The sequence below is a fragment of the Myodes glareolus genome, chromosome 22 (assembly GCF_982192425.1).
Source record: "Myodes glareolus chromosome 22, mMyoGla1.1, whole genome shotgun sequence".
In the NCBI taxonomy this organism is placed as follows: Eukaryota; Metazoa; Chordata; class Mammalia; order Rodentia; family Cricetidae; genus Myodes; species Myodes glareolus.
In genome coordinates, this window is record NC_142047.1 from 16,911,592 (window position 1) to 16,926,484 (window position 14,893).

Sequence of the window (14,893 nt, forward strand, 5' to 3'; positions counted from 1 at the left end):
AGGAACAGGGTAAGCAAGAGTCTTAAATTTCAAGCTGCTTCTTACCTATAAATTCGATCCCAAATGGGTGACAGTCCCCCTTTAGAAAATGGACCTGAGATTTAGAGGCCCTTTCCTCAAAACTAGCATCTGAAAGGTTTTACTGATAACCATCATGAAATACAGGGGTGTGAAAAGAACATAGCTACTATGGTCTCCCTCTACAAAGCTCAGAGCCCAGACATACACATGCTCCTGTAGTGTGGCTGGCACACCCCAGTATATACACGTGTTCCCAGCTTACTACACACCAGACAGACAGAAAGAGCATGCACTCTGTTGAAGTCTTAAGTGGCTCCTCAAGACCCCATGTCCCAACACACCCTCCAAAGTGTTGGATGCCTGCAGAACAGGGCTGCCGTCATCTCTAACGTTCCTTTTACCCAGAAGGAGAGCACCAAGTCCAGGGTAGACCTGGGTCTCCACTGCACAGGCTGGCCTTGGTCCTTGGAATTCCCCTGTCCCATCACAAGCCCTTCCCCACAGCTCGCTGCTTTGCATGGCTTTCCACACTTAAGCTGCTTAACTTTGCACTAACAACCTCCTAATTGCTAGGTTTCCAAAAGGCTCTCCGTAAATCTGGGGTACGGATTCACCCACTCACAGCCCATAAACTGTATGGCGAGACAGAAACAGGGCACCTCTACCTAATTTCTGCCCGCCAGGAAGCTGTGGCTTTTCTTTTTAATTTTATTTAAAGGAGGATACAGGGTACCCAAGACACCACAATAAAATGACATTAACTGTAAAATTACATTATTAATTCTTTAATCTCACTTGAGGCTTCAAGCTGTTGCTATGTCCAATTATCCGTGTAACCACCTGTCAGAATCCCGGCGCTATTTAGCATTACCTCCAGGACAGCGGTGGGCCCGGTGGTCCGTCAGGTCTGCCAGAGATTCGAAGTCCTGCTGGCAGTGATCGCAGGTGTAAATTGGCTCATCCTCCATATCTTCATCGTCCTCATTTCTCTCCTCTTGACTTGTCACGCTGTTCCTGTCTTCCAGCGCACGGCTGGTTTTCCGATCACACTCTGGTTCTCCTTCTAGGCCTCCTGCCAACAGGAAGAATACAGTCCACGTCAGCTGACAGGGTCTCAGAAAAGGGGTGTAAAAGAATCACCCAGTATTTATTACGATACATTTAATTACTCTACCTCCTGGGGTCCATTATTCTTGACACCTCTCAGTATATTAATATATTGGGGGGAGAGGGGGTGGTAGCGTGTGGTGCAGTAATTCTCAACTAGATTCTTTAATTCATGGCGCAAATCTTCTAGGAGGACTTCCTGTCATCTTCCCTCTATGCATGGATGCTGGGTGTTGCGACCCCTCAGGGAAGTGAGAACATCTAGCATTTGCTTCCTAACAATCCAGTTCCATGGCGTACCGCTCTGAGGCCCCCGCAGCTGCACCGAACACACCCTTACTTGTCATTTTCCCTAAAGCCTTGCAGTTTGGAATGGGGAGATAGATCTCAGTCACGCTGGCCCTCCACACAACACATCTCCCAGGTCCCTGTCAATGCCCTGTCTCGAGAAGATCGAAGGCACATGAAGTTGAAGGATCTAGGATGGTTAAATCCGGAACTTGAATGGAGCCAGTTATGGAGACCTGACTGAATCTCAGCACTGGAGAGACCGAGGTATGAGAATTCTGAGGTCAGAACCAACCCGAGCTACAGAGTGAATATCAGGCTGGTCTGGGATACAGAGTGAAACCTCAACAAAACAGAGCCATGACAACAAGAAGCCTAAACCGATCCGGCCATTCCCAGTGGCCAGAGAGTAAATACAAGGCTTGGATAACAGTAGCGGTTTCTATAAGATTAACAGCTTCTCTGGACTTAACCCTATGTGGTGAGCCTGTGGAGGGGAAAGACTCCAGGCCACACTGAAGCTCTGCGGTTACACACTCTGCAAAGCCACAACTCTAGGTCCACAGCCCCATTTCACAGTCTCCCACCCAGAGATGAGAAGGAGCTCAGGGGGTCACGTGTGCAGCATCCCACAGAGAGGGACAGCTCTGTGCGTCCCATTTCAAAGTAGGGCCTTCCCATGGCCAGCAGAGGGGTAACATCCCAGCACCCTTCACTTCCTGGCTTCTCTCTACCTTACACCACATCTGTGGGAGCAGAAAAAAGCCTCAATCTTAGCAATTAACAGAACTTGTAAAGCAATGTGCAGAAAGAAAATAAGAAGGCAAATATACCTACTACACATAATGTCAGTAACACTCATAAACATCAGTTGTTTGCCCATTAAAACACAGGGACCCTTGGATTGGAAAACTGAAGTGTGTGCTATCCCTTTCCACACACAATTGTACAGCAACACAGATCGACTGGTCAAAACCTGGCAGCACTGATCTAAATCAACTAAAAAAGGCCTCTATCATGCATAAATGTATTTATGCAAATATGTATGCATGAAAAAGTGCATGCATATGTGTTATGTGCATATCCGCATGCACATAACTGTCACCAAAAAAGGCTTAGCAGACAACCTTTAAATTCCCCAGGGCCAGTCGCCAAAGCAAAAGAGAGAGACCTCAAGCTAAGAACACATTCAATTTGAGGAGCAAAGCACAGACCCATAAATATTTCAATTTAGAAACAGATGATGTTATAAGGGCTCTATTTCTCCTGTCTGCAAAGAACACACACTTCCAAGCCCCCAGCATCAAGAACCTGGGAACACAAATCAGCTCATCGGAGAGCCAGCTGCCGCCTTCCATGGCAGGGAACAGCCTAGGACACGCGGCAGAGGCAGTAAAAAATCAATGCTTCCATTTGTGGCCCATCAAAACATCTCTCTTCTTACCAATTAAGGGATGTACAATTTTTAGGTTCTTTTATTACCAGAACAAGCCAACTCCCGGCAATACAGAAATCCCATTAAAAGCTAAGCAGCATATTTATCTCAGGGAATCTGATCCACAGCAGCAACAGCAATGTGAAGAAACAGAAAGTGAAGAAATAAAAAAATATCATTCAGAGCCTTCGAAAGTATAATCATCACACGTCGTAGTTACACAGGCAAGCACTGCTCTCTGAAATTCTAGTTTACTGCCTCTTCCCTTAATTTAGAAACAAAAACAAAGGAAACCTTCTGCAGAGGATTTAAAAGAGCCATAATTCCAATTTTATCTGCTCAACCAACTCTCTAGATAGTAAGTTACACACCGCACCAAGCCTTTGCTACTTTACTTAACACACAGTTTAATAGACATATTTAAATTACCCCCTTGGTTTGGTTTTTTTTTTTTCTGCCATATTTACTTGGCAATTCTAGTTGTAATAGCTCAGCAAATCCACAACTGGAACCACAAACACCACACTGCATTTGATCTCTTTAAATCTGGGACATCCTGTTGACTCGGGAGTAGATAAATCAGGATGTCAACTCCCGGTTTTATAAGGCAAAAGCCCATAAATTCGTCCAAGAGTATAAATCTGTTTTAAGAAACTGTCACCTCCCCTATGTCTGGCTACTAATGGGAAGACAGGGTGGCTGTGCAGAAAGGGACAAGGGAGGGGAGAGAGGCAAGGGGCAGATAAGAGCCCAGACCTCACCATCCGGCCTCCCAGGGGTCGAAAGCTCTGCCAGCCTGACCTTCAGGGAAGGTTCTGATAGCCAGCCCAAGTTCCGAGAAAGAGACATTCCCTAAATATCCAGCACCCAGGGGCTCTGCTGACTCCAAGCAATCAGAACCTTGGAGACAATAAACACTCTGACCCTGGGCAGGACAGGCTCTGTAGAGTCTCCTTTCCTGCAAGAAAGGACTCTTGCAGGACAGTGGTGGCCCACACCTTTAATTTCAGCACTCGGGAGGCAGAGGCAGGCGGATAAATTCAAAGCCAGCCTGGTCTCTAGAGTAAGTTCCAGGATAGCGAGGGCTACACAGAGAAACTCTGTCTCAAAAAGCAACAACAAAAGAAGAAGAAAAAGGGAAAGAAGAAAGGAAGGACAGATGGACGGACTCCACTTTCCTACTCAGCCATTCCAGAATCTTCACTGGAAGAAAAAAGGGTGAAAAGTCTTCTTTTGTCAGGGAAGGAAAAAGAGGCTCTTCCGGGTCACCCCATGCTATACAAGAATTGGAGCCTACACTGTCCATCTATTCCCCGAGGCCTAAGGCTCAGGAGGACAGAGGGCTCTTGGGCCAATATCCTCCCTGGAGCACTCTCTGGAGCACTCTCTGGCTGCTCCTCGATCCTGGACCCACCCAGAACCAGCCTCAGAATAAGCCACTAGGATCCGAGGATTGACCTTCCCTTTTCCTCTGACCCACTTCAACTAGTCAGGGGTAGCCTTGCTTGCCCCATTCCTTTCCTGGCCAGCCTCAGAGGTCCTCCTGATCCCCACTCTGAACCTGCATGTGGCTAGAACAAGCACAGGAGGCAGAGGCTAGGCACGCCCAAGACCTTACCAAGTGCCATCACATGTTTCTGGCACAGAGGCCGCCGGTTTCAACCACGGTCAACCTACTGGCCCCTCCAGTCACCCGAAGACACAGCAATCACCAACCTGGGAAAGGCAACCTGCTGGTTTCTTCAACCTGTCAAGGCCTCTGGGGCTGTGAGGTGGTTAGTCAGTTCTTTTCCCTCCCAGCCCACTCTGGTTCTCCCAGATGCCATCCACCGTAGCTGAAGCCTTGAAAAGGGGAAACCCAAGGACTTTGCATGGGGCTACTCCCTTGTGGCCACATGCATGAGATAGGAAACCAAATGAGCCAGAAAACCCTGCCTCCCTGATCTAAACTGTACTGCCTCTACTTCCAGACACCACACTCCACCCCCAAAAAGCTCACAACTTGGCATTTTCTAAGTTTTTGTCCAGGCAGCTATCAAGCCAGCAGCTGGCATTAACTGGACCTTCATTGGCTGCCTGGCACCTTCCAAACACAGCCATGTGGGGAGTGCTATGGCAGCTGCCTCGAGTCCCCATTCTAAGTAATGAAAACAGGGTTCTATTCGTTAGTCAAGGCCAGAAGGGAAGTGGCAGGGCCACCATACAGCACATACACCACAACAGAGACTTGATAAGAAACGATGAGCCAAGTGTTAGGGACTTGTCCACACCATGGAAGTCATAGGGAGGGTCTGTGTTGGCTCTGGCTTCCTCTCTGTGCAAGCACCTGTCTGCATAGCTACACGGTTCCAAGAACTGCCAAACTGCTTCTGCCCAGACTTAATACTTCCTGTTCCCTAGCAGGCAGGAGAGCACCCTTACCTCTCACCCACCTGACACAAAGCCCACACACACCTGAGCCCCTGCCTCCCTTCCCCATGTTGTGAGAACACTTGGTACAAAAGGTGCTTATGAGGATGGGTTTACTTTTCCTCTCTCACTCACTGCGGCGGTCTGCATTTCCTAGACACACCAAAATAGTTCTCAATCCATCTGCTCCTCTGCAACAAGTCCTTGACCATCAAGAAGAGGGACCTATGTGCCCCTCCCACAATCCCCCACAGGCTGGCAGCCTTGGTGAGCCTCTAATCAATAGAACGCAATGGAAGTGGTGTGCAGGGATGCTTCTGACAGTAGGTAGGAAGAAGCTTGCCGCTTCCCTGTAGGTCTCCTGGGATCCTCCCAGTGGGAATGAAGCCGCCAGACTGCGAGAAGCCCGAGCCTAGCACAGCTTCGGCTTAACATCCAGTACCAGTATATGGGTACTCAACCCATGGGCATACACCAGTTCGGACTTCCATTCCTGATAAACTTCTTACGGCTATAGCTCTGGCCGCCACACAGCTGCCACCTAAGGAACACCAAGAGAACCTGCCCCAAAACCCAGCCAGCCCGCAGACTAGAGTCCCTTGAAAGCACCGAATGCAGGGGGACTTGACACTTAACTGGCCAGAGCATGCCCATCAGACTGCCAACTGCATGGGGTGTGGCTGGGGCTGCTTCTTGAAGCTCACTACCATTCCCCAGCCTCTGGTGCAGACAGTCACACGGTGGGCACTCAGTAAGCGCTGAGGATGCAGGAACCAGTGAACTGGTTTCAAATAAGCAAGTCTCTATGTCTACAAGCACCATTTAGCAGATGGTACGAAGTGGGACCACAGAAAGATACCAACTTTTGGAGCAAAAAAGTCAAATATTGCTGATCTCAAAGTATTCAGCCTGTACAGAGAGGCTACTGTGTCACACTGGCTTCCTGCAAACCGCCCCATGGTGCCATTCTATGGTCTATGAAACTTGGAATCCAGATCCAAAAGGTATGGACTGTAAGGTTCCAGCAGCAGAGGCCACGACACACGCTGCTTCTCGTTAGGAAGTAGTGTTCCTTTACTCCACCACGCTACAGTCTTCCTCAGGGTGAGAGTGTGAGGGAGCAGAACCATGGACTCTGAAGAAAGCACCACACAGCCTAAGAAGTGGCAGAGAGAGGGCAGAAGTTTGTCAAAGGAAGAGGACGGTGACCCAGCCTCCCCAGCAGAAGGAATCTTGGGGTTTTCTGCCTAAGGCTTCCATGTCACAGTAGCTCGATGCCTAGATACCATGGTTACGTGAATTTAAGTCAGGGAAGCAAACTACATTAGGAACACCCGCAAAAAGCAGCTCTGGATTCCAAAGCCCCAAACTAACCACAGCACAGGGCATTAAAGGGGGGAACCCGAGGAAGAGCTGTAGGGACAACAGCTGTGTTTGTCCAGTCCAGAGAAAGAAGGGGAAAGTGGGGCTGTGAGTCTGGGAAACGTCTTGGGCTTCTGACCTGGAGCTGCTGAGGGGCTCCCTAGCACCTAAGAGCATCTGAGACAGTCTCAACAGGAATCCGCAGTGAATGAGGTCCCTCTGTCCCTGAGTCAAAGGGCACTGTACCCACATGGGTGCCTCTTCTCTTCCCGGGAGGAACTGTAGGTCAAGGTGTCACGTACAGGCCGTGGACACTCTGAGAGCCTACAAGAACCACGAGGGAGGCCTTGACTTTGAGACTTTAGGGCTGAGCACCACATGGTGGTGGCAGAAGACCATAATATTCCAAGGGAAGAGCTAGAGAGGACATGGCAGTGCCAACAATCACACGCCTCTCTTCACTCCACCCTTATCCACAAATGTTTCCTGAGTGCCCAGTGTGTGCCAGGCATAACACAGACATGTTTGCTAAACTTCAGGTTACTTCCTCGCCCTGTTTATCTTGGTGGTCTCAAAGCCCACAGAAAGCCTGGCACCAAAAAGACACTTAATAAATGGGATGTGGGCAAATGAGTGAGCAGGTGAGTACCTGAGGGGGAAAGTGGGGCAGGAATGTGGGTTACACAGACAGCTCTAGAAGTCCCCTGCTTCACGTGACCTCAGAAGTGCCTCCTGCCTGAGCCTCTGGCTTCTGCTGCGCCCACAAGACCCTGAGTGGGACTGGAAGCATCTGCTCCGGCTGCAGCAAGGAGAGAACAACACTCACTAAATGGACAGCCATGGTAAGATGTGAGAGCAGCCAAGGCCCTCCTACCAATAAGTGCATGAGCCTGGGAGGTTCTGAGTGGGAGGTGAGAGCAGACGATGGCAGGAAGAAGGGTCACTGGGGGAAGGGGACTGGGAAGGAGAAGAGGGCATGAGCCACCAGTCAGCCAACTAGGCAAGTACTTGGAAGGCTTCGCTTGTCATCTCTTCTCACAACGGGACCTGGACGTGACTCTGTGCTCCTCACCTCTGCAGAAAGTAGAACCTCCCAGTGCTGAGTTCCAGGTACATCCAAGGGTTGAGAGTCATGGGCTAGAAACATCAAGACACCAGGTACAGCCCACTGCTGATGGACTAAAGGCAGCCACGTAAATAACAATCCACACAAGCAGCAGATGACTGGATTTGTAGTTCAGGGACCATGGAAAGAGTAGAGGAGACAGACAAGAGTCACAGGCTGTGTGGAGCCAACCTGACTCGGTTCAAATCCACATTCCACCATTTAGCAAGTGGGAACTTTGGACAAGTCATTTCTTGTCTCTTTTAACTTTTTAACTCTTATTTTTTTTTAACTTTGTTTTTCAAGATAGGGTTTCTCTGTGTGGCCCTGGCTGTCCTGGAACTCGCTCTGCAGACCAGGCTAGACTCAGAGATCTGCCTGCCTCTGCCTCCCAAGTGCTGGAATTAAAGGCATGTGCCACTACTGCCCGGCTCATTTAATTCTTTAATTGTTGAAATGAGGTAATAAATATGAATGAAGTCCAGTATCTAGTCTATGGTGTGAGAAAACAGTTCGTGGCTACTGGCTTACTGCTGCTGTTAGTCAACCCAACCCACTCACCATCATGACCCAGCAAGGGTTAAAGACATCATTCAGCAAGTGAGGCCTGTGTATTCCTAAGGATGGAGAAGGTGCAAAGATCAAGGCACATGCCCCTGTGAAAGGCACAAGTATATCCATGCACACCCCACACACCATCAACAAAACTCACTTAGCCCAGAGAAGACTGAGACCCCACCAACAAGCTTGCCATGTGACTTGAGTCTGCCAGGTGGCCAAGCACTGACACATTTACCGCACAGTTCACTGGCCCACCTTCTTATCCTGTACCTACTGTGGTTGAGGGGAAACAGGCTGGAAGGCGTTTTCCACTTCCATGTTTACTGGAGGCAATGTTTCCCTATGTAGGAAATCCATACTCTATTCTGACAGCCTGTAAGCTTCTTTAAGACACGCTCCCAAGGCAAGAAGCGCTTTCAGAACTTGGGTGCTGGCTAGCTTAGCTCCATATGTAGGCCCCGTCTGCAGAGGAAGGGACATTTTTGACACAGCCTGAGCTAGTGGGCCTGCAAGGACAGGGACACAGGAACAAACCGAACAAGGCCCAAAGTCTCTGGCCCCAATTAGACAGAATGTTCGTCCATCTGCTGCCGGCCCCAAGTTCTGAGGGAGCCGTTATTATCTGTAGGTTTACAGAATTTGCAGTGTGAACCAGTGTTTCACACTCAGCCTAAGGTGCCCTTAGCAGAGGACTCTTGGCAAACATCTCGACACATAACTGACTGTCCATGTTCTGCCTTTTAAAGAAGGAAGTGACTGCTGCCCCCGGTCAGGGTCAGTGGGTGCACGGAAGGAAGTCAAGTCAAGGGCAGGGGCAGATTGTACTTCATGAGCTTTGCTGGGTGTACTGTCCAGGAGGGACTGGTCCAACCCAGGACCCCAGCTGACCCTGGAAATAACCGGAACCTTCCAGGGAAGAGATATTCTGGACCCTACAACCAAGAACGACTCAGTGTTGTAGCCAAGGTCTTCTCCTTCCTCGGCATCTCTTGTCTCGTGTCCTAGTTTCCGCTCTTTAGCGCTGCAATTAAACATCATGACCAAAGGCGACTTGGGGAAGAACGGGTTTATTTGGCTTTCAGTCCATCACTGAGGGAAGCCAGGACAGGACGTCAAGGTAGAAACCGAAGCAGAGGGCATGGAGGGGCGCTGCTTGCTGGCTTGCTCAGTCTGCTTTCTTATAAAACCCAGAACCACCAGCCCAGGGATGCACTGCCCACAGTGTGCTAGGCACTTCCACGGCAACCATTTAATGAAGAAAATGCCCCCTCCACAGACACACCTATAGGCCAGTCTGATGAAGGCCTCTTTTCGATTGAAGTTTCTCTTCCCAGATGATCTCAGCTGTATCAGGTCAACAAGAACACTAACCAGCACATCTTGTGACCTGTAGCCCACTAAGGGAGACGTCACTTTACACCGATTATGCAGAAAGCTGAGTAGGCTCAATCTGGGGTAAAAACCCAATGCCACTCAAACACCGCGTGAAGCAAATCTCCAACACCACACACATAGGGTGTTCCTGGAAGGCCCCAAGGAAGTAGCCCCTGCCTGGCTCCTAGAGACGGCCATCACCTGTGGAAGCGCCACCCAGCACAGCCTCACTCACTATTTTTTCTTACAGAAAGAAGGTCTTTATTTTCATTGAAAATCTCTGGAATTTTTAAAACAATTAAGTTTGCGTGTGTCCATGTACTTATTATACAGGTCACAGCGTTAAGTGTGGAGGTCATAAGACTTAGAGGAATCTTCTCTCCTACCCAGGTTGTCAGGCCTGGCTACAAGTGCCTTCACACACTAAACTATCTAACTGGCCCCTTATCTCTGGATTTTTATGTGTTGACTTTAAGTTTTAAGAAACAGTGCCAACTGGGCTTGGTGGCACACGCCTTTAATCCCAGTACTCTGGAGGCAGAGGCAAGCAGATCTCTGAGTTCAAGGCCAGCCTGGACTACAGAGCTAGTTCCAGGACTGCTAAGGCTACACAGAGAAATGGCAGAAGTGGGATATGAAGACTTTGGAAGACTGGATGTGGCCTAGAGCTCAGCTGAGAGTCTCTTCCATGGGATGCCTAGCAGGAGCAAGCAGGGGTTCTCACATCCAGGGCCACCTGCCCAATGCTCCTTAGATGAGACGGTCAGCTGAACAGTATGACAGTGGCCCTTCTTTGGACACTCAGGCCCTAGATTTGTGTCCAGTCTATGTGATCTCAATGGCTTACACTGCTGAGCCTTATCCTCAATCTGAACATGGCGGTGATCCTGTAACCTGGTCAGGTTATGAGCTTCCCTCTACTAGGGTCTGCCCATGCTGGCATCACTCCAGTTTCTGCCTACCAGGCCCTGGTTGGCATCGAGCTTTCCCCCAGACCTATCAGACACAAAACTCCACACCTGCAGTCCACCAGCATTTACTGAATACCTGCTAGACTCTATCCGCTGCTGGAGGCACCGCAGAGAACCAAGCCCAGCTCTGTGCTGGGAAAAAGTCAACATTCCATCACAAGTGCCTTGCTCTTGACGACTGTTTATAGACAGACAAGGGGAGAACACGCTCCCTCAACCTAGCCGTTCGAGTGTGGCGTCCATCCCACAAAGGCATAGGGACATGGCAGCTTCTTCTGCTCATAGCACACCTGCATAGGCCCACTTGAGATAACTGTGGGAGCAGGGAGAGCAACCAGGCAGGTAGGGTGAGGGAAGAAGAAGAGGGGACAAGCTCTCACTGAAAGGGGAAAGAAATGTTTTCCATTAAGTAGTTAACGGTGACACTCCCCCGAGCCACACAATCTTAACAGAATGGATCGCACCACGTGCAGTAATGAAGAACGGCAGGACTAAGCCACCCTGGAACTCTGAAAATTGCGTGCTGTGGCTTGCTGGTGACCTCCTGAGGTGGTGACCATTTTGTCCTCCCAGAGCTATCAGATGACATCTCCAGGCAGGCCAGAGATGGGCAGGACCACATGGGAGTTAGAGCAAACCAGCTGATGTGTGGCTATAGCCAGGCCTGACTCTCCTAACTGTTCCAGAACCCAGTACAGAACTCAAGGCCAAAATGCTGGGGCAAAATTCCTTCCCTTGTGGCTGCAGAAGGAAGAGTCCCATGAAGAGACAGGGGCGTAGAGGGTTCTGTCTTGCTCTAAGCAGAACCCATGGCCAGACTGCAGAAGCTTGGCTGGGGATAAAGTTCACACAGAGCCCAGACTGAGCACAACAAAGCTGCTTTGGCTTCTGGGTACCGTGTGCCTCTCTGGTCCTCAGCAGGCCCGTCTGTAAGTCAGGACATGGGACACGGACTGTGGAACACGGCCTTTCAAACAGTGTGCCTGGGACAGACACTTAGAACACACATGACACACCCCAGGGGGAACCCCTGCTTCTTTTCTTTTCTGCAAAGGCTCTGAGGAAGCCCACCAGGCCCACTTCACCTCAGCAGCCAGGGCTTCCCTAAGTCCCACCCCTTGCTGCCTGCCTACTCCCGTGTGTACTGAGTACTCGCTAAACATTCCTTCTGCTCCTGTTAACAGAAGTTTGCTGGATCAGCTTCACTCACCCATAAGCACCTAGCATATGGCCTAGCACACAGTAGGTGCAGTACAGAGTGGGTGCTCCAAAAGACTCTGCGAGGCAGGTGGGATTCCTTTAATCCCAGCACAGAAAGGTAAGGGGATCTCTGTGAGTTCAAGACCACCCTGGTATACAAAGAGATTCCAGACTAGCCAGAGATACATAATGAGACCCTGTCTCAAGAAAAGGAGGGAAGGAGGGAGGGAGGGAGGGAGGGAAGAAAGGAAGGCAGGCAGTCTGAAGTGAACAAGTGAACCATGCAATCAGTCAGGAAGGGCCCAATCCACTGTGACACGTAATGATCCCACTGGGGGTATGGCTCAGTGGCAGCGTGCTTGCCTAGCATGTACAAGGCATTGTGTTTCATCCCTAGCACAGCTAAACAAACAAACGAACAAACAAATCCAGATATGGGTCTGTATGAAGAAAGAACCTTGGGAAGGGCCAGGCAGTGGTGACAGAGCCTGGAAGAGGCACTTCATTCCCTCCTGCCCAGATGCAAGTGATCTCTGGTGCCGGAGACCCCCAGCCCAGACTCCAAGGCCTCTACTGGAACCCAAAGGCCAGATACTCCCCCTCCCAATGACCCTCCAAGCCAGGGAAGTCTCCAGCCTGGCTTCTGTGCAGTCCTAGGAGGCCTGGAGTCCCCTCTCCTTCAGCCACAGAGTAAAGATTATATATAAAAAAAAAACTTTAAAAGTTAACTAGTTAGCGATGGGCCATGGAGACAGTCCTGGTGTGTGCCACATCCCAGGAACCACAGAGTGTCTCCTGGAGAAAAGCAGAGGGTCTGCTGGGTCCTTTCCCCACATGAGTAAGTCAAGCAGTAGCCAGATCTCATCCTGACCCAGACCAAGTAACCCTAGGGCAGAGTGACTCCAGGCCACCTCCGGGGACCCTGACGGCAGCAGGTTTCTTCCAGGGACCACATGTTCTCTGCACAGCTTAGCCTCACCCCCTTGCTAAGGTCTGTTGGCTTTCTCTTGTTTCGCTCCAGTCCCCAAGAGAGTGTTTGGAGTCTCACACGTGGGCTGTAAGACACTCAGAGTCTAAAACCCAGATTCCTACGGCAACCCCCGAACAGAAACCAGCAGCCTGTTGCCCAGCATCCTCGCCCACGAGAGAACGGAGGGGGTCGCCAGGCCGGCACACCTTTCCTGGTGGGATGGACAGATGCAGGAGTTCTGCCCGCTGGTCCCCAACCTAGGCGTCTACATTCCCACACAGGAAGAGCTGAGACTTCAGAGGATTAGATGAGCCACAGGTCAGGGGTCAAGTGGGCAGCACAGAGGAAGCTTCCAGATCCACCCTAGGGCTTGGCAATCTCCACCCAAGGGTCAGTATCGAAGTGATCTTTATGTACACGGCACCCCACTCACCCCCGGGCTCATCCTCCAACCGACACTTAACTCATATTTCAAACTGCTCCTGATGCTCTTTAGTCAACATGAGGCAGAAACCTTTTATTAAATGCTGCTAATTTTTTATTGATCACACTGTGAATCATTTCATTTTCCATTACCGCAAATGTCTCCTATCAGGGCTCCGTAATGACGCTCCTTTATGCGGTCCCGAGCAACTTGTCACTTTTAATCAGTTTTCAGCTTCAGTGTAGCTCAAAAATTAGAAAGCGGGCTCTTCGTGTCATTATTGCTTTTGTTTAAAAAAAAAAAAGTTTCCATACAGGAAAGGTTATTATACTTGGAATAAATACACATGAATCAAATTCAAACTAAATTCCTCCCTGACTCTAACCAATTTTAGCGTTAGCTCTTATAATTTTTTTAGGTTTATTTTCATGGAAAGACTGTGCATAATTATTGTTCGTGCCCTCCCAAAACACTTACGTTACTAAAGTGCGAAATGTCTTCTAACACAAAGACAGATCTCTGGGAAGTAATTACAGAAATGCATTCAGGGGCAATAATTCTATATTAGCTGTCAGCAGCAGACATCCTTAGAAAGGCACTTGTTACCAAGGAATTATTTTTGTTGCTGTTGAAGGCATGGCAGGCAAGTCCAAACCAAAGACTGCATCTGACCGGAAACACTGGATCCCTCATCAAGGGTCAAATTAAGTTTAAATCATTACCTTGAAGCCCAGCAAACTCGTACCTGCCTGTCTATTGTGGAGACGGTTTTGAGATGCGCTCGAGCGCAACGTGGTCTTCCCTTTCGCAGCGTGGTGCAATTACCTTGAGTCTCAAAAGGATTCTGCCAGGAGCTTGTCACAATAGGGAAAGAGGAGGTGGCAGGGTGTCTATTAAATGCTAACTCATGTCACCAAACAGAATTTTCAAGAATTATAAATTGCCGAGCTGCCTCGCGGCTGACCCCCTTGCGTTAAGAAGAGCCCAGAATATTATCAGGAAAGTGCAGGAATTTGCATCAAAGGCAGGAGAGGTTGCTCTATGGGGAGCCTCTAGGGGTGCCGCTGAGGAGACAAACCACAGACCAGTACTCGATCCACAGAGAGTATAGACAGTTATGCAGTTCCAGGAGGGGTAAAGAAACACCCTAAAAAGGAGAGGAGTGAGGACAGGAGATTCAGCTGCTATGTGAGCATTGTTGCTAACTCTTGGCATATTCATGAGCCACAACTGTTTCCCCTTTCTAAGCCTCAGTTTCCCTATCTTCACTCTCCTACCTCAAGGCTCTGTAGCAAATTTTTCCCTCAGTCCAGGATGGCCTCGAACCCGTGATCCTTCTGCCTCCACCTCCTTCAGCAAATCCTACTGGTGTGCGCCACCACAACCAGCATCTGCTGCAAATTTAAGTGAGCAAATTGTACCTGCTCCTGTTCCAGGCTTGTTCTCCCACTTGCAGAATGCCAAGACCACAAGGAACCTCCAGGCCTTTCAGGTGCTAGAAGGAAGGATGGAGCAGAAAAAGGAGAGTCTTCCTAGGTTTGAGGGGTCCCCATGTGTTTTAGGGAATCTGCTTAGAGTTGCCCAGTCTCAGTTTCCCTATCTCTAAAAAGAATAATGCTAAAAAGTCACACTGCCTTTGTGAATCAGAGAGAAACACAAGCAAAGG

General features: G+C 49.5%; 1 protein-coding gene across 6 annotated transcripts in view; it reads right to left on the reverse strand.

Moving 5' to 3' along the window:
- Nucleotides 1-14,893, reverse strand: part of Znf423 (zinc finger protein 423) — a 298,629-nt gene that overhangs the window by 199,139 nt on the left and 84,597 nt on the right. For 4 of the 6 annotated variants that reach the window (XM_085682055.2, XM_087900177.1, XM_048428569.3 and 1 more), the window contains one exon: nucleotides 893-1,093. In XM_085682055.2, coding sequence (XP_085538181.2) covers nucleotides 893-1,093 — 201 coding nt within the window. Of the gene's footprint in view, nucleotides 1-892; nucleotides 1,094-1,195; nucleotides 1,649-4,567; nucleotides 4,687-14,893 lie in introns of those variants that run through there. The other 2 variants (XM_087900175.1, XM_087900176.1) reach the window with 2 other exon arrangements.